Source organism: Dipodomys ordii, unplaced genomic scaffold (genome assembly GCF_000151885.1).
Source record: "Dipodomys ordii isolate 6190 unplaced genomic scaffold, Dord_2.0 Scaffold64, whole genome shotgun sequence".
NCBI classification, from domain to species: domain Eukaryota; kingdom Metazoa; phylum Chordata; class Mammalia; order Rodentia; family Heteromyidae; genus Dipodomys; species Dipodomys ordii.
This window is the reverse complement of record NW_012267280.1, coordinates 4,929,692-4,949,176: the sequence shown is the minus strand read 5'-3', so window position 1 is coordinate 4,949,176 and position 19,485 is coordinate 4,929,692. Positions and strand designations below refer to the sequence as shown.

General features: G+C 51.1%; 1 protein-coding gene across 1 annotated transcript; it reads left to right on the top strand.

Moving 5' to 3' along the window:
• Window positions 1–7,117: 7,117 nt before the first annotated feature.
• Abhd17a (abhydrolase domain containing 17A) lies at window positions 7,118–17,384 on the top strand. The gene is made up of 5 exons (XM_013022896.1): window positions 7,118–7,254; window positions 13,236–13,808; window positions 14,742–14,936; window positions 16,627–16,806; window positions 16,889–17,384. Exons 2-5 carry the CDS (start codon window positions 13,477–13,479, stop codon window positions 17,112–17,114), a joined length of 933 nt encoding a protein of 310 aa, XP_012878350.1. The 5' UTR covers window positions 7,118–7,254; window positions 13,236–13,476; the 3' UTR covers window positions 17,115–17,384.
• Window positions 17,385–19,485: the final 2,101 nt, after the last annotated feature.

The following is a 19,485-nucleotide window of genomic DNA, read 5'->3' as shown; positions in this document are numbered from 1 at the left end:
CTCAAGGCTAGTGCTCTACCACTTGAGCCACAGCACCACTTCCAGCTTTTTTTGCTTATGTGGTGCTGAGGAATCGAACCCAGGGCCTCATGGATGCAAGGCAAGCACTCTACCACTGAGCCACCTTCTCAGCCCCAGTCTCATGGACTTTCTTGTCCCACTGGCTTCAGGCTCCAGGCTAGCTTTGAATCTAGATCTCCTGAACTCAGCCTCCTGAGCAACTAGGATTATAGGTGTGAGCCACCAGGGCTTGGCATTAGGCAAGAACTTTACCAGAGCTACCTCTCCACACTTCACCATCTCCCAAACCAAAATCTGTACTTTTTCTACCTGGCTGGCTGGCTAGATTTTTGAAGCCTACTTCTGGGTAGCAGGTGAGGGCATTCCCAGAAGAGATTCCTGCTTGGGGTGTGGGGCTGGATTCCACAATACAAAGGCCCTCCACCCTGAGGCTGGGAATCATGCAATTCCTGGAAGGTCTTAAGAGAACTGGAAACCAGTGGAGGAGGAATTTGCCTGTTCTACCTCATGCCTGCCTGCTGGAATTGTTTCATCTCCCCCTGATTGTCTCAAATTGTCTCCCACAGAGGACGCATCAAGGACTGAGCACCTAATTGCATAGTTCAGCTCTAAATTAAATCTCCTATACAGTCAGCTCTCTATGCAGGTCTCACAGCTGTGGATTAACTACCTAGTGACTAAAATTATTTTTTGGCCACTGAGCCATGCTCTTATTTGTATTTGTTTGTTGTGTGTGTGTGTATGTGTGTACACACGTGCGTACGTGCATGTTCACATGCTTGTACTAGGGTTTGAACTCAGGGCCTTGTGCTTTTGCTTAACATTAGGTCAAGGCTGGTACTATACCACTTTAGCCATAACTCTACTTCCAGCTTTTTGCTGGTTAATCAGAGATGTTTGGAGTGATCAAAAAAATTTAGTACCTAAACAGTGGAATTTTACATAGCCATTAGCAAGACTATTAAGTCATTTGCAGGGAAATGGATGCACCTAGAAGAAAAAATCGTAAGCCAAGCTCAGAGAGATAAAACTGCATGTTTTCTCTCTTATGCAGAAGCTAGATCTAATATATACTGGAACATGGTAAATTATACAGGACTCCAGATATTCACATGCAGTGAGACCAAAGGAGGATATTCTCAGGAGAGAAAGCACAAAGGAGTGATTGCCTTTGTGCCTCTGATCATATAAATTAATATTTATCAAAATGAACTCCAAGAAATGGAAACAAGAGGTTTTTGTTTTCTTATCTTTTTTTGTTGTTTTTTTTTTGGGTCCAGTTGTGGAGCCTGAACTCTGGGCCTGGGCATTGTCCCTCAGCTCTTCTGCTCAAGGCTAATGCCCTTCCACTTGAGCCACAGCACCACTTCTGGATTTTTTCTTTTTGCTTATGTGGTGCTGAGGAATTGAACCCAGGGCCTCAGGCATGCAAGGCAAGTGCTCTACCACTGAGCCACCTTGCCACCTTCCCAGCCCCTGTTTTCTTATCTTTTCGTCTTGTTTATTCTTTTTTTGCCAGTCATGGGGCCTGCACTCTGGGCCTGGGTGCTGTTCCTCAGCTCTTCAGCTCAAGGCTAGCGCTCTAACCACTTGAGCCACAGCGCCACTTCTGGCTTTTTCTGCTTATGTGGTGCTGAGGAATTGAACCCAGGGCCTCATGCATGCAAGGCAAGCACTCTACCACTGAGCCACTTTCCCAGCCCCAACTTTCTACTTTTTAAAAGGAAATTTAAGCAGGGGATTGGTGACTCATGCCTGTAATCCTAACTACCACTGAGCCACCTTCCCAGCCCCATTTTGTTTATTCTTTTAGCTGTCTTGGGGAAGGGGAAGTAGGGAAACAAATAGAGGGACAAAGCATTAACAAATGCTATACTTTAAAAAAATATATGTATGTATGTATGTATTTTTGCCAGTCCTGGGGCTTGAACTCAGGGCCTGGGAATTGTCCCTGAGCCTCTTTGTACTCAAGGCTAGCACTCTACCAATACTTGAACCACAGCTTTTTCTGTTTATGTGGCACTGAGGAATCAAACCTAAGGCTTCATGCATGCTAGGCAAGCACTCTACCTCTAAGTCACATTCCCAGCCTAGCCCAGCCCTATACTTTTTAATCATTATTAGAGAGTATAATCCTCCTTGATCTTTTTCTTGCTGTGCTGGGCATCCTAAGCAAGCACTCTGCCCCGGGCCACACCCAGCCAGAGGTCATGTGCAGTTGTTACTGCACACTGTCTAGGTTTGTGCAAACACACCTGTGCTGTTCTCATGTGAAAGGCACACCTGACCTATAAACCAGGAACCATGTCTGCTGCCACACAGGAGCTAGATCCAGGCCTGGCCTGCCCTTTCCCATCTTCACTTCGGAACCCAGTATTTGATGGGGGGAAGGAGAGAGAGTGGTAGGTCAGCGTCTGCCTGTGGAGATAGGAGAGGGGCTAGGTCTGGGGCTGGGGTCTGGGGGAGTCCTCTGGACCCCCTATATTCCATCTGATTCATAGCCTTCCCTGCTCCCACCTCTAATCTGCTGGGCTCTCGTTCTATTTTAAGATGTCCCCCACTTCCTTCCTGGTCAGCAGGAACCTACTTCCTGACCAGGTCTCTCTCTCTCTCTCTCCCTCCTTTCCTCTCTCTCTCCTTTCTCTTTTTCTTCTCTCTTCCTTCTCCATTCTCTCCTTTCCTCTTTTTTTTTTTTTTTGGCCAGTCCTGGGACTTGAACTCAAGGTCTGGCCACTGTCTCTGAGTTTCTTCTTGTCTCCTCACTCCTCCTCTCTCTTTCTTCTCTCTCCCTCTTCTCTCTTCCCTCTCCCTCCTTTCTCCTTTCTCATCCCTCTCTCTCTTGTCTCCTATCTTCCTTTCTTTCTTTTCTTTCCTTCCTCTACCTATCTCTCCTTTCTCCCTTCCCTTTCCCCTCCCTCTCTCTCTCCTTGAAATAATCAAATCTCCTCCTCCTGCTCTTCCTCCTCCTCCTCCTCCTCCTCCTCTTCTTCTTCTTCTTCTTTTGCCAGTCAGTCCTGGGTTTTAAACTCAGGTCCTGGGCATTGTCCCTGAGACACTCTGTGCTCAAGGCTAGTGTTCTACCAACTGAGCCACAGTGCCACTTCCAGCTTTTTCTGTTTATGTGCTACTGAGGAATCAAAGTCAGGGTTTCATGCATGCTAGCACTTTACCACTAAACCCCATTCCCAACCCCCAGACATCAATTCTTTTTTTAAATTTTTATTTTTTTATTTTTTTATTGCGAAAATACTGTACAGAGGGGTTACAATTACATGGTCAAGATAATGAGTACATTTCTTATCAAGTATTGTAGCCTCCTCCTTTGATTCCCCTTCCCATCCTTTCCCATCCTCCCTACCCCCCAAGCCTCCCCGCGGCCCCCCCACCACAGACATCAATTCTTTTTTTTTTCCCCCAGGGCTGAGGACCGAACCCAGGGCCTTGTGTGCGCCAGGCGGGCGCCCTTCTGCTGGGCTAAACCCCCAGCCCCCACAGACATCAATTCTTTAATCCACAGTGTCTTCCAAGAAAAGCCTCCCAACTTCCAGAATGGACAGGAGGGGCTGGGAAATGGGGCTTAGTGGTACAGTGCTTGCCTAGCATGCATGAAGCCTTAGGTTCAATTCCTTAGTACCCATAGAAACATTAAAGGCTGGAAGTGGTGCTGGGGTTCAAGTGCTAGCCTTGAGCAAAAGCAGCTCAGGGACAGTGCCCAGGCCCCAAGTTCAAGCTTCAGGACTGGCAAAAATTAAAAATTAAAAAAAAAGAATGGACAGGAGGTGGGGCTGTGTGGCAGCTCACCCTGGCAGAGGTGGGCAGATCTGAATTCTGGAGATGCTTATCTACATCTGCATTACATAGGAAGAACCCCATCTCTGGACAGAATGCACAGAAGCAGAAACAGCCAGGTCCTGAAAATCCCTTAGTAGAAGGTAGCTCCCTAAAAATAAACTTTCTCCCCTGCTTTTTTTTTTTGGGGGGGGGGTCTGGTCATGGGGCCTGAACTCTGGGCCTGGGCGCTGTCCCTCAGCTATTCAGCTCAAGGCTAGCGCTTTACCACTTGAGCCACAGCGCCACTTCCGGCTTTTTTTCTTTTTGCTTATGTGGTGCTGAGGAATTGAACTCCAGGCATGCAAGGCAAGTGCTCTACCACTGAGCCACCTTCTCAGCCCTCGCTTTTTTTTTTTGGTGGGGATGACCAGTTGTTTCTGTGATTTGAGCTCAAGACACTTGCAAGGCAGGTGTTCAACTGCCTAAAAAACATCTCCAGTCTTTTCATTTTGCTTTAGTTATTTTTTTGGATAGGGTCTAAAGTTCTGCCCGGGGCCTAGACCTGGACTTTGGTCTTCCTATCAATAGCTCTCATATGGTTGGGATGTCAAGGATATGAACCACCATGTCTAGCTTATGTATTGAGATGGGGTCTTGCTAACTTCTTGTTCTGATTAGCCTCAAACTACAATTCTCCATATTTCTGCCTCCTGAGTAACTAGGGACTACAGGGGATCATAGGCATGAACTACCACTTATAACTATATTGTCATCCAGTTAATAGGAAGCTTGAACTAGGATTCTGTTAGGTCTGCCTGGGGAAAAAATGATTGGTTACTAAACCTGTCACTTCAGTGCCTGGGACTGGAAGTGTCCTGTGACCCTACCCCATGAGCAGATCTAATTTAGGTATGGAACAGCATAGGCAGGAAGCTGCCATGCCACGTGTCTCCATGATCCTGCCCTGTGTCCTTTCCTGGCTGGTCTCTAGTCATTATGGCATCCCAATTTAGCTCTCCATTGGAGCTGAATTGGTTTATTGGAATTGTTTTTGTTCTTTCTTTCCTCTCTGGCCTGTTTCCTAACTGTTTTATATGTATTTGAGGGCTGCAGTCCTTTGTAACAACTGGCTGTCTGTGGCCTGCAAACTGTGTAATAAAGACTTCAATATTCCATTTCCCAACATGTGGCTTCTGACATAATTCAAGTTACAACACTAGCAACTATGGGAAGGCTAAAATAGGCTTATCAGGTTCAGGAACATACTTGGTTACTATATCTCTAACCATCAAAGCCAGACTGGCAGTGTGGCTCCAGCAGCAGCAAGTAAGCAGTACAAGTAAGAGTGTGAGGTATTGAGTTCAAACCCTGGTACTGGCAGCATGCATGCATACACACACAAGGCAGGAAACAGGTGGCTCACCTGTAATCCTAGCTACTCAGGAAGCTGAGATCTGAGGATTGTGGTTCAAAACCAGACCTAGCCAGGCACAGGTAGCTCACACGTGTCATCCTAGCTACTCAGGAGGCTGAGGTCTGGGGATCACAGTTCAAAGCCAGCTCAGGCAGGAAAGCCCATGAGACTCCTAATCTAGTTAAGCACTGGAAAACCAGAAGTGGCGTTGTGGCTCAAAGTGGTAGAGTGCTAGACTTGAGCTGAAGAGCTGAGGGACAGTGCCCAGGCCCAGAGTTCAACTCCCATGACCAACAAAAAAAATCCCAAAAAACAAAAAATAGAAAACAAAAAAACAACCCAGCCCTGGCAGGAAAGTCCATGAGATGAGACTCTCCCTTCTCTCCCCTCCCCCACATCATGGGGCCTTGAACTCTGGGCCTGGGCAATGTCCCTCAGCTCTTCAGCTCAAGGCAAATGCCCTACCACTTGAGCCACAGTGCCACTCCCAGTTTTCTGATGGTTCATTGGAGATAAGAGTCTCATGGGCTTTGCTGCCTGCTCTGGATTTGAACTGCAATCCTCAGATCTCAGCCTCCTGAGTAGCTAGGATTACATGCGTGAGCTACTGGCATCTGGCTCAATGCTACTCATCTCTAGTTAACCATCAAAATAAGATGGAAGTATATTTGTAGCTCAAATGGTAGAGTGCCAGCCTTGAGCAAAGAAAGCTCAGGGAGAATGTCCAGGCCCTTAGTTCAAGCCCCAGACTGGCAAAAAAAAAAAAAAGCAAAATACCCACACCAAATGAACAAGAATTAAGACAGAAAGATAGTGTCCTTACCAAAAGTGTCCCTACTCAAAGTCTCATGAGGCCTTCTTCCATCTTTGTAAGATCTATTACAGCCTTGGGAATTATCCTCATTCTTTGTGCTAATTCATCCATTGAGTCATCTGGCAGCATGGAGAAAAGTTGAGGACACAGTGGTGACGAATATATGGTCCTTGCCCTGGGAGGATGGTCTAGTTAAAAGTCAGGAGAAAGGGACAATAAATTAAAAAAAAATCAATAAAATGGTTGTGGTGAAGGACTGCAAGGTAAAATGAATAGGGTGAGGCTGGGTGTGGTGGTTTACAACTGTAATTCCCACTACTCACAAGTTGGGAGTATGGAGAATCTGTTTTAGTTTAGCTCTGGCAAAAACATGAAATGCTATTTGAAAAATAAAACACAGTTGTGTGCTTATGGCTCACACCTATATTTCTAGCTACTCAGGAATCTGAGAATCAAAATTTGAAGCCAATCCAAGTAGAAAAGTGAGATTCTTATCTCCAATTGACCAGCAAATGCTGACTTTCCTGATTAGGCCTCCCAAAAGAATACTAATCTTCTTTTCTTCTCTTCTCCTCTTCCCCTCCCCCTCTTCCTCCTCTTCTCCTTCCCCTCCTCCTCTTCTTTTTGGTGTCCTTACTGGGAATTGAATTCAGTCAGGGTCTGGGTGCTGTTCAGAAAGTTCTTTTCCTGGAGGCTAGCGCTCTTGAATCACAGTTCCACTTCCGACTTTTTTTTGGTAGTTTATTGGACAAGAACTTTCCTACCCAGGCTGGCTTCAAACTGAGATCCTCAGATTTCAGCCTCCAGAGTGGTTAAGATTACAGGCGTGAACCACCGGCTCCAGACTTTCACTCCCCAAAGATTTTTTTCTTTCGTACCTAACCCTTCCACACTCCTCCAATCGAGTTCGGCTTCCGAACTAGTGAAAGAAGTAAGAATAAATGACCTCCGAGGGCAGACTCCGCCCATCGCGCCAGACCACGCCCCCAAACAACTCCCGCCCCCATCCCAGTTCCCACTTTCGGAGTGTCCAGCGCGCCTGGCTTCTCGCGCATCTCGCGCGTCACTTCCGGGGCGGTTGTAGAGCGAGGCTGATTTCCGCCCGCAGGTTAGCGGCGGCGGTGGCGGCGGCGCAGAAGGCTGGGCCTTTGCGCCGCGGGGCCGACGGACGCACCGGCGGGTCTCTGGGAGCCATGGAGCGTGGTCCCGGGGCCGGGGAGCGCGGGCCCGGGTGGTGAGTGGCGGGCAGGGCGGCGTAGGTGTGGGCCTGGCCGTTTGGGAAACCATGCCCGGTCGCGCGGCCGGCGCAGCTGGGCTGGATGTCCCTAAAATCCACGCATTCCCGGGAAGGCCGCGGGTCTTGCCCGACGTCCCCGCACTGAGGACTAGGACGCGTCGCGACCTGCAGCCAAGCCTTGGCCTCCGCCTCCCAGCCCTCGCTGTGAGGCGACCTTCTATCCTTTTGGGGACGTGGCCCTGGCTTGGAGGAGTTGTCCCGGCCGAGCCGCAGATTGTTTCTGTCACCCATCCTGGTAGTCGGTCTCCTTCTTCCAGCCCTCTTCGGCATCTTGCGCCCCTTGCCAGGCTCTTCCTGTGGGCTGGTACCCGGCGAATCTGCTCTCGAGCCTCCAGATCCAGTCTGTTTCTCTAGGTGCAGCTAGAGTTCACTCCACAGCCTTTCACTTTGCATCTGGGTTCAGAACTCCTCCATAGCTGTTTCGCCCAGGATGAGGTACTGACAGCAGCCGCGCTCAGGGGTGCTGCTGAAACAGACCCTGGTTTCTTCTGGGACCTCTCTCTTAACCTTTTGTGCCACTGTGTTCCCTAGTCAGGAGCCTGCAGTTCTTGGAATTACCTGCCACGTCTGGGTTTAGCCCTTATTCTTCCGCCTGTCCGTTCTTCGCACCTAGCCACTCCTTTGCATCCTTCTGCCTGTGCCTTCCTCCAGGAAGCTTTCTCACTGGCTGGCTGAGTGAGGTGCCATCACAGCCCTGCATATGTAGGTCGTCTTAGTGTTAAAGTTGCCTGAGTGCTTGTTGGTCCTCTGAATGCCAGTGGTGATGTGGGGCCTGGCTGAAAGGACGCCCAGTTATGTGCTGGTGGGCACCAGGGTTCTGGGGTGCACTGCCCAGTTTGACTCTTTAATGGGATGTAAGAAATCTCAGATGTCTGTGGTCCCCTAAGAAGACACCAGGACCCCTCCCTTTCAAAGTTACAGACCCAAAAGGCTTTCCCTTTTCTCTTGCTGTTCAACAAATTACTGCAACCACCTGCTTGGTGGTTGTAGTTGAGGGGCAAGGATCTGTTTGGACATGGGAGTTGGCAACCAATGCTGTGGAGATGAATCTGGAATTATTTGCTCATGTGTAGGGTTAGCCTGACAGAATACAGAGTAAACAGGCACACTGGACCTAGGATTGGACCATTGAGCAGATCAGTGAGGCCGGGAGTGGCTGTTCTGTGTGCTGGTTGTTCTGAGTTGATTTCTGTGTAGCTAACAGGAAACTGAAGCCTTGAGGTAGGAGGGGGTCTAGTACAAGATGAGTGAGACCCAGAGGTTGTATGAACTGGACTTAAAGTCTAGCAGGATGTGATCTTTTTCTTTCGTTTTCTTTTTTCCTTCCCTCCCTCCCTCCCTCCCTCCCTCCCTCCCTCCCTTCCTTCCTTCATGTTGTTGGTTGTGGGGCTTGAACTCAGGGCCTGGGTGCTGTCCCTGAACATTTTACTCAACTACTTCCAGTTTTTGAGTGGTTAATTGGAGATAAGGGTCTCACAGGGACTTTTCTGCCAGGTTTAGCTTTGAACTGAGATTCTGAGATCTCAGCCTCCAGAGTAGGTAGGATTACAGGTGTGAGCCACTGGCACCTAGCGATCTTTTTCTTTTCTTTTTGGTAGTACTGGGGCTTGAACTCAGTGCCTAGGCACTATCCCGTGTTTCATAGCTTTTTTTTTTCTTTTATCTTTCGTGGGGCTTGAACTCTAGACCTGAGCTCTGTCCCTCAGCTCTTCAGCCCAAGGGCTAGTGCTCTACCACTGGAGCCATCGAGACACTTATGGGTTTTTGAGTGGTTTATTGGAGATAAGAGTCTCATGGACTTCCTGCTTGGGCTGGCTTTGAACCATGATCCTCAGATCTCAGCCTCCTGAGTAGCTGGGATTATAGGCGTGAGCCATCAGCGCCTGGCTCTCACAGCTTTTTGACTCAAGGCTGTTGTTCTACCACTGGGGCCACAGCTCTACTTCTGGTGTTTTGCTGGTTAATTGGAGAGTGCTTAATTGAAGTCTTGTGGACTTTTTTTTTTTTTTTGCGCTGGTCCTATGGCTTGAACTCTGGGTCTAGGCTCTGTTCCTGAGCTTCTTTGCTCAAGGCTAGTGCTCTCCACTTGAGCCACAGCTTCACTTCCGCCTTTTTTATTGGAGGTAAGAGTCTCATGGACTTTTCCCGCGTGAGTTGGCAATCCTCAGATAACAGCCTCCTGATTAGGATTATAGATTTGAGCCACTGGCACCCAGCTTCTCATGTACTTTTCTGTCAGAGTTGGCTTTGAACCACCATCTCAGATGCTAAATAGCTAGGATTACAGGTATTGAGCCACTGGAGACTGGAGGAGATATGATCTTCTTGAGAGTAGTAAGAGGCCACAGAGTATCCAAAAAGAGAGGTAGAATAATGAGGTTTGTGCTGTGGGCAACTGTGGAGAATGGGCTCAAGTGAGGTTATGCTGATAAAGAGAAGACTAAAGAGAGCTGAGAGGCTGGGAATGTGGCTTAGTGGCAGAGTGCTTGCCTAGCATGCATGAGACCCAAGACCATATAAACATAAAATAAATAAATAAATAAAATTTAAAATAATGAAACAAAAAAGCTGAGAAGTACAGAAATGGAGGTGGAAACCAGGTGGGAATGGTGGGAAACAGTCAGCAAGCCTAGGGATTTACGGAACTGAACCAAGAGGGTGGAAATTAGTGTTAAGAGTTGATACTTGCCAGGTACCTGGGGCTCATGCCTGAAATCCTAGCTACTCAGGAGGCTGGGATCTGAGGATCCTGGTTCTGAGCCAATCCAGGCAGGAAAGTCTGTTGAGACTCTTCCCCCACCTCCCATCCCCCTTTCAGTCCTAGGGTTTGAACTCTGAGCCTGGGCACTGCCCCTCAGCTCTTCAGCTCAAGGCTAGTGCTCTAACACTTGAACCACAGCACCACTTCTGGTTTTCTGGTGGTTTATTGGAGATAAGAGTCTCACCGAGTTTCTTGCCCAGGTTGACTTTGAACTGTGATCCTCAGATCTCTACCTCCTTAGTAGCTAGGATTACAGGTGTGAGCCACCGGTGCCCAGCTGCTGAGACTTTGAGACTCTTTATCTCTAATAAATTACTCAAGCCTGAAGTGATTCTGGGGCCCCAGCTGTAGAGTTCTAGCCTTGAGCAAAAGAAGCTCAGGGACAGCACCCAGGCTGAGGTCAAGCCCTAGGACTGGCCAGAGAGAGAGAGAGAGAGAGAAGCAAGGAACCTAGGACTGGCCAGAGAGAGAGAGAGAGAGAGAAGCAAGGAAGGAAGGAAGGAAGAGTTGACACTGAGCAACAGCATCTCATGCCTATAAGCCTAGCTACTCAGGAGGCTGAGATCTGAGGATCGCTGCGGATCATAGTTCTAAGCCTTTTCTGCCCAAGCAGAAAAGCCTGTGAAATTGTTTTCTCCAATTAACTACCAAAAGGCTTGAAGTGGAACTCTGGCTCAAGTGGTGGAGTACTAGCTCTCAGCACAAAATGCCCAGGTCCTGAGTTCAAGATCCAGTATTGGCACTGAAAAAAAAGAAAAGAAAAAAAAAAGAGGCTGGGAATGTGGCTTAGAGTGCTTGCCTAGCATGCGTGAAGCTCTGGGTTTGATTCCTCAATACCACATAAACAGAAAAAGCCAGAAGGGGCTCTGTGGCTTAAGTGGGAAAGCACTAGCTTTGAGCAAAAGAAGCCCAGGTCCTGAGTTCAAGACCCAGGACTGTGTTTTAAAAAAAAAAAATTATAGCGGGGCACTGGTGGCTCACATCCATAATCTTAGCTACTCAGGGGGCTAAGATCTGAGGATTGCGGTTCAAAGCCAGCCTGAGCCGGAAAGTCTGCAAGACTCTTATCTCCAATAAACCACTCAGACAACCAGAAGTGGTGCTGTAGCTCAAGTGGTAGAGCGCTCGTCTTAAGCTGAAGAGCTCAGGGATAGTGTCCAGACCCAGAGTTCAACGGATAAAAAAAAAAAAAATTACACTCATGTTTTTGTTTATTTGTTTTTTGTCGGTCGTGGGGCTTGAACTCTGGGCCTGGGCACTGACCCTTCACTCTTCAGCTCAAGGTGAGCGCTCTACCACTAGAGCCACAGTGCCACTTCCGGTTTTCTGAGTGGTTTATTGGAGATAAGAGTCTCAGGGAAGCTGGTGGCTCACACCTGTAATCCTGGCTACTCCGGAGGCTGAGATCTGAGGATCTCGGTTCAAAGCCAGCCCGGGCAGGAAAGTCCATGAAACTCTTATCTCCAGTAAACCACTAGGAAAACCGGAAGTGGTGCTGTGGCTCAAGCTGTAGAGCACGACAGCGCCCAAGCCCAGAGTTCAAGCCCCACGACCGACCAAAAAAAAAAAAAAAAAGTCTGGGACTTTCCTGCTCAGGCGGGCTTTGAACCATGATCCTCAGATCTCAGCTTCCTGAATAGCTAGGATTATAGGCGTGAGCCACTAGAGCCTGACTACATTCATGTGTTTAGTTTTGGGAGGCTCAGAGGCCTCTTTCCTGTTTCCTGTCTCTCAGCCAGGCCTACCTTCCAGACTGTAGACTCCTCCAAGCTCACCTGCATACATGAGTGTTGCCTGATGGTCACTGACTTCACCCACTCCATACCACAAGCTCCCCAGTCATAACAATCCCAAGTGTCCCTAAGCATTTCCTAGTGTTTCCTGTGGAGGGGAAAATATTTCTTTTTTAGAACTAGTCTGATAGCCTCCCATAAGAAAAGTGCTTGAACATAAGATTTACATTCTACCTCAAAGTGGGATTCCTTGTTGCCTTCCTTGTATCTGCCCTGGCTTTCACAGTTCTGCTCCCTGTGTCTCCTTGGGTCTGACTGTCTCCAGCCCCTGACCTCACATCTCAGATCTACAGGGATTAGGTGTTTCTGAGCCCCTGAGCTGTGTCCATGGGTCTACAGCTCCTTGTGTACGTACCTACATGTGTTCCCATCTGCCTGACCCATGTCTAGTAGTTTTCAGATGCTGTGACCCAGAATCCAGTGTGTATGCAGGTGTTCTGTGGCTGATGTGGAGCTGTGAGCATCTCTTGCCCTCTTTCCAGTCTGGGAGCAAAGCATAATCAGCGAGTAGATCTTTATGGAACTGTTTCTTCATATGTGTTTAGCAGCTCTGCACTTGATGAAAGTTGTCTTGGCCACTCAGTTCTTGTCAGTTTGACATGTTTCATGTTGTCTTGCAGCTCTGAGCCAGGTCTCTGTCTACCATTTCACTCTCCTCTTCTCATGTACTCCCCTATGAGGCAGGTGAGGAAATGGCCAGGAAGGACCAGTGACTGGCCCAAGGTCAAGGTCATGGATAGAGCCCCTGGTCCCCCTGACCTGCACCTGCAATTCTGCCTGGCCTCAAGCACAGGGAAGAACTATTGTCTTTGTTCAGTGGGGCCTTCAGAGTCTGAGTTGTATCCTGTCTTTGTTCCCAGAGCTGTTGTTTGTTGTTTCCTCCGCTGGGCTCCTCTGTCTCTGGATACCAAGGGCCTGTGATCAGGCGCAGTGCCACAGTGGGATGAGATCCAGTGGGCACTTGGGTCCCTTCAGTCTGAGACTTGTGCCTGCCTCTGCCACTTGGTGGAGGCCAATGAATCCTTGCCTAGAGCTGGGCCTGGGGAAGGGACTGGGCAGCAGTGTGGAAGAGGCCAAGGGGAACAAAGCCTCCCTGAATCCACAGCAGAGACTGATGGATGGTGAGGCTGGAGTGGGGCAGGGATCTGATGGCCAGCATTCTCTGTAAGCCATACATGCTGACAGATGTCGACAGCCCCTTCTCTCCAGGGGATGGGGTTGGGCCAGACCAGAAGGATGAGATAAAGGTGTGGGGAAAGGCCAAGAGGATCAAGAATTCACAGGATTTGGGACACACCTTCCTATCTGTACAAAGTGGGGCCCCAGCCTCCTAGAAGGAACCTACATCTTGGTGTCTCCTGCAGGGTTACCCACTGCACAACGTGGAGACCTGTGGCTGTGAGGCTCCTGGGGGCTTTTCTTGGACCACGATGGGGCTGGGCTGCAGCCTCCTAACAGGGCTCTTGTCTAGGGCAGTAGCCCAGGAGGCACCCTCCCCACTGCCCCCTCCTCGGAGCACCCCTGCGTCTTCTCTGCTGAGCCAGGCCAGGTGGCATTGTTGGTGGGCTTCCCAAAGGAGGCCCCGCTTGGGGCCTGGCACCCGCCATGAACGGCCTGTCGGTGAGTGAACTCTGCTGCCTCTTCTGCTGCCCACCGTGCCCTGGCCGCATCGCTGCCAAGCTCGCCTTCCTGCCACCGGAGCCCACCTACTCGCTGGTACCTGAGCCTGAGCCAGGGCCTGGTGGGGCTGGGGCTGCCCCTTCCGGGTCCCTGCGGACTTCCGCTGGCACCCCAGGGCGCTGGAAGATCCACCTGACTGAGCGTGCTGACTTCCAGTACAGCCAGCGGGAGCTTGATACCATTGAGGTCTTCTTGACCAAGAGTGCCCGTGGCAACCGCATCTCCTGCATGTACGTGCGCTGCGTGCCCGGTGCCAGGTAAGAGGCAGAGGGTGCAGGGATGGGTGGGAGCAGTGCTGGCCCAGGGCACACTTGGCACAGTTGGATGTGGCTGCCTAGTGGGTCAAAGCAGAGATGGGAAGGGCATCCCAGTATGGTGCAGTGTCCTGTTCTCCCTCTTTTGAAACATCATGTCCCCTCCATGTGCAGCCACCTCTAGGGAGGCCCCTCAGCTCCTCCTGTGGGTCAGGACATGGAGGCCCAGGGGTGACTCCTCTTGCAGGCAGGCGAGGTACATGCAGTGGCCCAACCCCATAGTGGCAACCTTGCCACTTGTTCTTTTTTTCTGGACCCAAGCAGAGGCAGAACAACAGGGCCTTGCACAGACGGGCCCAAAGGGTAAGCTGGTGCTGTTGGAGGAATCTCATTGGGCAGGGCCAGCCTGACACTTACCCTTGGCCTGACCAAGGACAAGTCCTTGGCTGACTATAGGTTTCACAGGATGGCCACAGCCTCCTGTGAATAGGATTTTCCCTATTCATTTGTTGGAGGCAAAGGGACTTCTAGCACTCCAGGATACTGGTAGGCCTACCAGCCAAGCATTCTGGCCCCAATTCTGAGCCCCAGGGGCTATGTAGGCCCCTCCAGGAGAACTTGAAAACTAGAAGTAGCAGCTGTCCAGTGGGGCTGGAGGTGGTTAGTGGCTGTTACAGAGCCCTGAGCTCACTGGGTAGGGCCACCAGGATGGTCACAGTGTTCTTTCAGACAGGACCACCACAGTAGGAGGGCCTGCCACTCGGCTTTCTGGCCCAGATGGCTTCTTCTTCAGCCAGTGTTACTTGCCATTCCTTCTGGGAAGCTGGACAGCCTTCCTCACCTCTTTACTGGCTCCATGGCCTCTTTGGAAGGAGGAGGTGACAGGTGTTGTTGGTGTCCTTGTGGACTATACCCCTGCCCTCACTTGTCCCCCAGGTACACGGTGCTCTTTTCTCATGGCAATGCAGTGGATCTGGGTCAGATGAGCAGCTTCTACATTGGCCTGGGGACCCGCATCAGCTGTAATGTCTTCTCCTATGACTACTCCGGCTACGGTGTGAGCTCAGGCCGGCCCTCTGAGAAGAATCTCTATGCAGACATAGATGCTGCCTGGCAGGCACTGCGTACCAGGTGAGGGTCCCAGGCGGATGGGATCACCCTGTCTGGGTGTTCCTCAGGGAAGTGATTGCTTCCCTGGAGAGAAGTGCCACACAGAATGGAGGCGCATCTCTTGCAAGGATCCTTAGAAGAGGGTGAGCAGCTCTCCTGGGTTCTTGGGTCTATCCACAGGGTGGTGAGGTTTCTCCACCTGGCTTAAAGGCTGGCAGAAAGGTATGCATGACTGTAGAGCAGTGGGCAGGTTGGGCTTGCAAATGAGCCTGGAGGGTTTTCTGTAGCTTGATGCCTGGGTTAACAGGTATGGGCCCCAACTTAAACCTGAGGTCAGGGCTGGTCTCAACTATAGATTTCTCCTGTGGCTGATTTGCTCAGATCCTGCCTTCTTTGTACCTAGATCGTAGCTGTCCCCCATACTGCTCTCATGCTGGCTCACTGATGCAAATCCTATCCCTAGTGTCCACAGAGCATGGTGCAGTGTCATTGCTGCTGTGGGATGAGAATGACCTACCTGTGGCCTCATGCCCACTCAGAGGTGCCTGCCTTGGTCCTTCTGCCCTCCTGGCTCACCTCCCACAGGACTCAGATGCAGCTCTGAGAAGTCTGCTGCCCTGGTTGCCCTGGTGATATACCTAGCACTCCTGGTGCAAGTCTGGGAGTGGGTCTCCTGGCTCCACTCTGGCACTGAGGAACTGTCTGAGCTCCTCCACCTGTGGTGCTGGAGTATATGCCCTCACTTTTCTTGGCCCCTTTGTGTGCCCACTGCTTGTAGCATGGAAATCACACTTATTGTAGACTCAGCTGTCCTCCAGGGACTTTTCCCCTTGGCCTCACAGCTGTGAGTTGGGGGAGGTGAGAGGCTGGGACAAAGCTATGGCAGTTGGAGTGCTTGCTTTGGATGGTGACAGGGCTGGGTTTGTGCCCAACACAGTGGTGGCTACAGTGGCCAAGAAACCAGGGAGGTTGAGGCAGAACTGGGACCCATGACATCTGGGTCTGGACTAGGACTGGATGGACAAGGTGGTGGAGTCAGACTGCCCAGCATAGGCAGAGTGGCAAAGTGGGTGTGTCTGCTGGTTAGGAACAGGCCTAGATGGGAGATGGAGTCAGTGAAGTGCTGGGTGATCCCAGCCAAGGCAGGCAGGCTGCAGTGACCTGCTAGGGTAAGGAAAGGCTGGGGCACCAAAGTGTAAGCTGGGCTTGGCAAAGGTGCCTAGTGCCTGGAAACCATTACGAAGGGTGGGAGGAAAGGGCAATGGCATCTACTTTCTGCCATCAGCCTTGCAGTTGGTCAGTAATTGTACCAAACCTTGAATTGGGCACAAGGAACTTAGTGGACCTTCAAACTAGGTGGATATGGCCAGGACACAGTTGCTTAAATTCTCCACTCCCTGAGATGGTAGGGAAGAGGTGCCCTGAAGAAGCATGCCTGTCCCCTGAAGAATGCTGAAGTAGATTTGGTGTGGAGAGAGAGGCGAGAGGAGATGGGGTGACTAGGAGCAGGGACCCTGCACTGCAGTCCCTCCACTAGAGGTTCTCTCTGGGTCCTGTGATCCCAGTAGTCAGAGAAACCAGCACCCTATCCCCCTCTGTGGGGCAGAGGGGGCTGGGGGGAAGGATATGTGGGTCTTGGGTCTAGCCTTGTGTGCCCTGGGAGCTGCCTGGAGCCTGCTGACCTTGTTGACTCTGTCCTGGCTACCACCAGGTATGGCATCAGCCCAGATAGCATCATCCTGTACGGGCAGAGCATTGGTACGGTGCCCACAGTGGACCTAGCCTCACGCTATGAGTGTGCTGCCGTGGTTCTGCACTCGCCGCTCACGTCGGGCATGCGTGTCGCCTTTCCGGACACCAAGAAGACCTACTGCTTCGATGCATTCCCCAAGTGAGCGCCTGTTGCTGGGAGGTGGGGGTGGGCTGGGTGCAGGGCACTAAAGTCTGACTGTCCTGCCCCTTCCCTTCCACAGCATCGAGAAGGTGTCCAAGATCACTTCACCTGTGCTCATCATCCACGGCACGGAGGATGAGGTGATCGACTTCTCACATGGGCTAGCGCTATATGAGCGCTGCCCCAAGGCTGTGGAGCCACTGTGGGTGGAGGGTGCTGGACACAACGACATTGAGCTTTATAGCCAGTACCTAGAGCGCCTGCGCCGCTTCATCTCCCAGGAGCTGCCCAGCCAGTGTGCCTAGTCCACCGACTCGGCACCGCATGACCTGCTCCGCCCCACCAGGACCTCAGCAATAAGGTGGCTGCAGGACTCGTCCCCTGCCACAGCCCTGGGGGCTGCATGTGGACCCTCTGGTTGCCCAGGCCCCCCAAGCAGTGGGCAGGTGGCCCGGACCCTGCCCCGGCCCAGGGGCCACGGACCAATGTACAGGTGACAGAGCTATGTTCTCTTTTCCTTATGGAAACAAAAAGAAGACGTGAAAACAAAAATTAAAGGTTTAAGATTTTAGGGCTCCTGTCTTTATCATAGCTGGTGTGTTTTCCCGGGTCTTGACAAGCTACAAGACCCTGCCATCTGGAGGGCTTAAACATGCACCTCTTGTGCCTGTCTCTTACCTTCCTGAGGGGTAGGAATGGCAGCTCTGGGCCACTAGGGAATCCCTTCTCCAGGGCCACCCTGGGCTATTGCATTTCCCTCTGGGGGACCGGACCCTCGCTGTGGTCTCTGGCAGCTGCTCACCAGTCTTCTGGCACCATTACACACAGATGCTAGGTACCCTGGCTAAGCTGCCTTCTTCCAAGTGCAGAACTGAGGCAGTGACAGGCCAGTGCAGTCATCCCAGCTGGCCTGGGAACTGGTGGCTAGGCACACCTCTGCCTAAGACCCAGTTCTCCTTCTCCCACACCCTTTCCTCCAGGCACAGCTCAGGGCCTCTGAACCTCACCTTCCAGTGAGTGTGCAGTGGGTGTGCTGTGAGGTGGGCAGATCCAGCCTCCAGACCAGAAACCCCTTGCCTGCCTTGGCCCTGCTAGTAGCCCCTTTAGGGGTGGGTGTTGCTCCAGCCTGGGAGCCAGACAGGCTGACGTCCTGAGAGGCTATGCAGAAGTGGCATCCCAGCCTCCGGAAATGGAGGCAGTGGCAATGCAGCCACCCTGGGTGGGTGGGGAGGTGGCAGGTCCCGGTAGGTGGTAGTAGTTACTCCAACCTTTCCTCTGGGGCCTAGCGCCTTGCCCTTGCACCATTGCCTGGAGAGCCTGTCCTGTGCAATGGGGAAGTGCCAGGAGGGGGGAGCCGGGGTGAGGGGGAGGCACAGAAGCTGAGCCACAGCCTTTGAGCTACAAGTCTTGGGTGTCTCCTTAGTCTGGGGCCTTGGGAACAGAACAGCCCTGAATCAGGGAGGGTTCCCTCCTCCCCTCTGGCCTTAGGTCCTTTGGGCAGGCAGAGGTGCTGTCCCTGCGCCTGGTCTGTGCAGTGCTTTGCATGGCCCTTGTTTCCTCTCTCTCTCTCTCTTTTGGCCAGTTATGGGGCCTGAACTCTGGGCCTGGGCACTGTCCCTCAGCTCCTCAGCTCAAGGCTAGTGCTCTACCATTTGAGCCACAGTGCTACTTGCAGCTTTTTCTGCTTATGTGGTGCTGAAGAATGGAACCCAGGGCCTCATGCATGTGAGGCAAGCGTTCTACCGCTGAGCCACCTTCCCAGCCCCTTCCCCCGCCTTTTTTTTTTTTTTGCCTGGTCCTGGGGCTTGAACTCTGGGCTTTGGCACTGTCCCTGAGTTTCTTTTTTGCTCAAGGTAAGCCCTCTACCACTTGAGCCACAGTGCTGCTTCCATCTTTTTTGAGTAGTTGACTGGTGATAAAAGTCTCATGGACCTTTCTGCCTGGGCTGGCTTCAAACTGTGATCCTCAGATCTCAGCCTTCTGAGTAACTAGGATTACAGGCATGAGCCACCACGCAGGGCCCTTGTTTCTTGACATTTTTTCCTATCTCCAGTCTCTGTTTACACCCTATCATCCTCTCTGCTTGCTGACGTTCTTGCTGGGTGCTGTGCTTGCTCCAGATTTTGTTGTCTCTCTCCTCCCCACCCCCATTTATTGTTATTTTAGTGGTGCTATATAGCAGGATAATTTTGTTGTCTTTGGACACCATTTGAAAGTACTTTGCAGCAGGACCAGGATGGTTCATGCCTGTAATCTTAACTACTCAGGAGGCTAAGATCAGGAGGATCATGGTTCAAGGCCAGCTGGGCAGGAAATGTCAAAATAAGCAGCAAACAAGTAAGGCTGGAGGTATGGCTCAAGCAGTAGAGTGCCAAACTAGTGAGCGTGAAGCCCTGATTTCAAACCCCAGTACTGTCATTAAAAAAAATGGGGGGGGGGGAACCGAAGACGACAACGACATAAACTGCTAAAGAGCTGGGACTCCACCTTCTCTGGAGCCTGAGGCAGTGTTTGGTGAAATCTTAAACCAGACCCATTTCTTCTGTGGGTCACAGATAAACCAGTTTATTCTGTGCCAACATAGAAAGCACATACATCCTCATATGCTTCTGCCAAAGGTTTGTCACTTGGCTAGGGTTTTTTTTTTTTTTTTTTTGGGTCCGGTCGAGGGGCCTG

What these genes read in the sequence shown, in the direction of transcription:
- Abhd17a (XM_013022896.1), top strand. Translation starts at nt 13,477, where the DNA reads ATGAACGGCCTGTCGGTGAGTGAACTCTGCTGCCTCTTCTGCTGCCCA. An exon ending in CGCTGCGTGCCCGGTGCCAG is followed by an intron (nt 13,809 to 14,741) that starts GTAAGAGGCAGA and finishes CTTGTCCCCCAG; the next exon opens with GTACACGGTGCTCTTTTCTC. An exon ending in TGCTTCGATGCATTCCCCAA is followed by an intron (nt 16,807 to 16,888) that starts GTGAGCGCCTGT and finishes TCCCTTCCACAG; the next exon opens with CATCGAGAAGGTGTCCAAGA.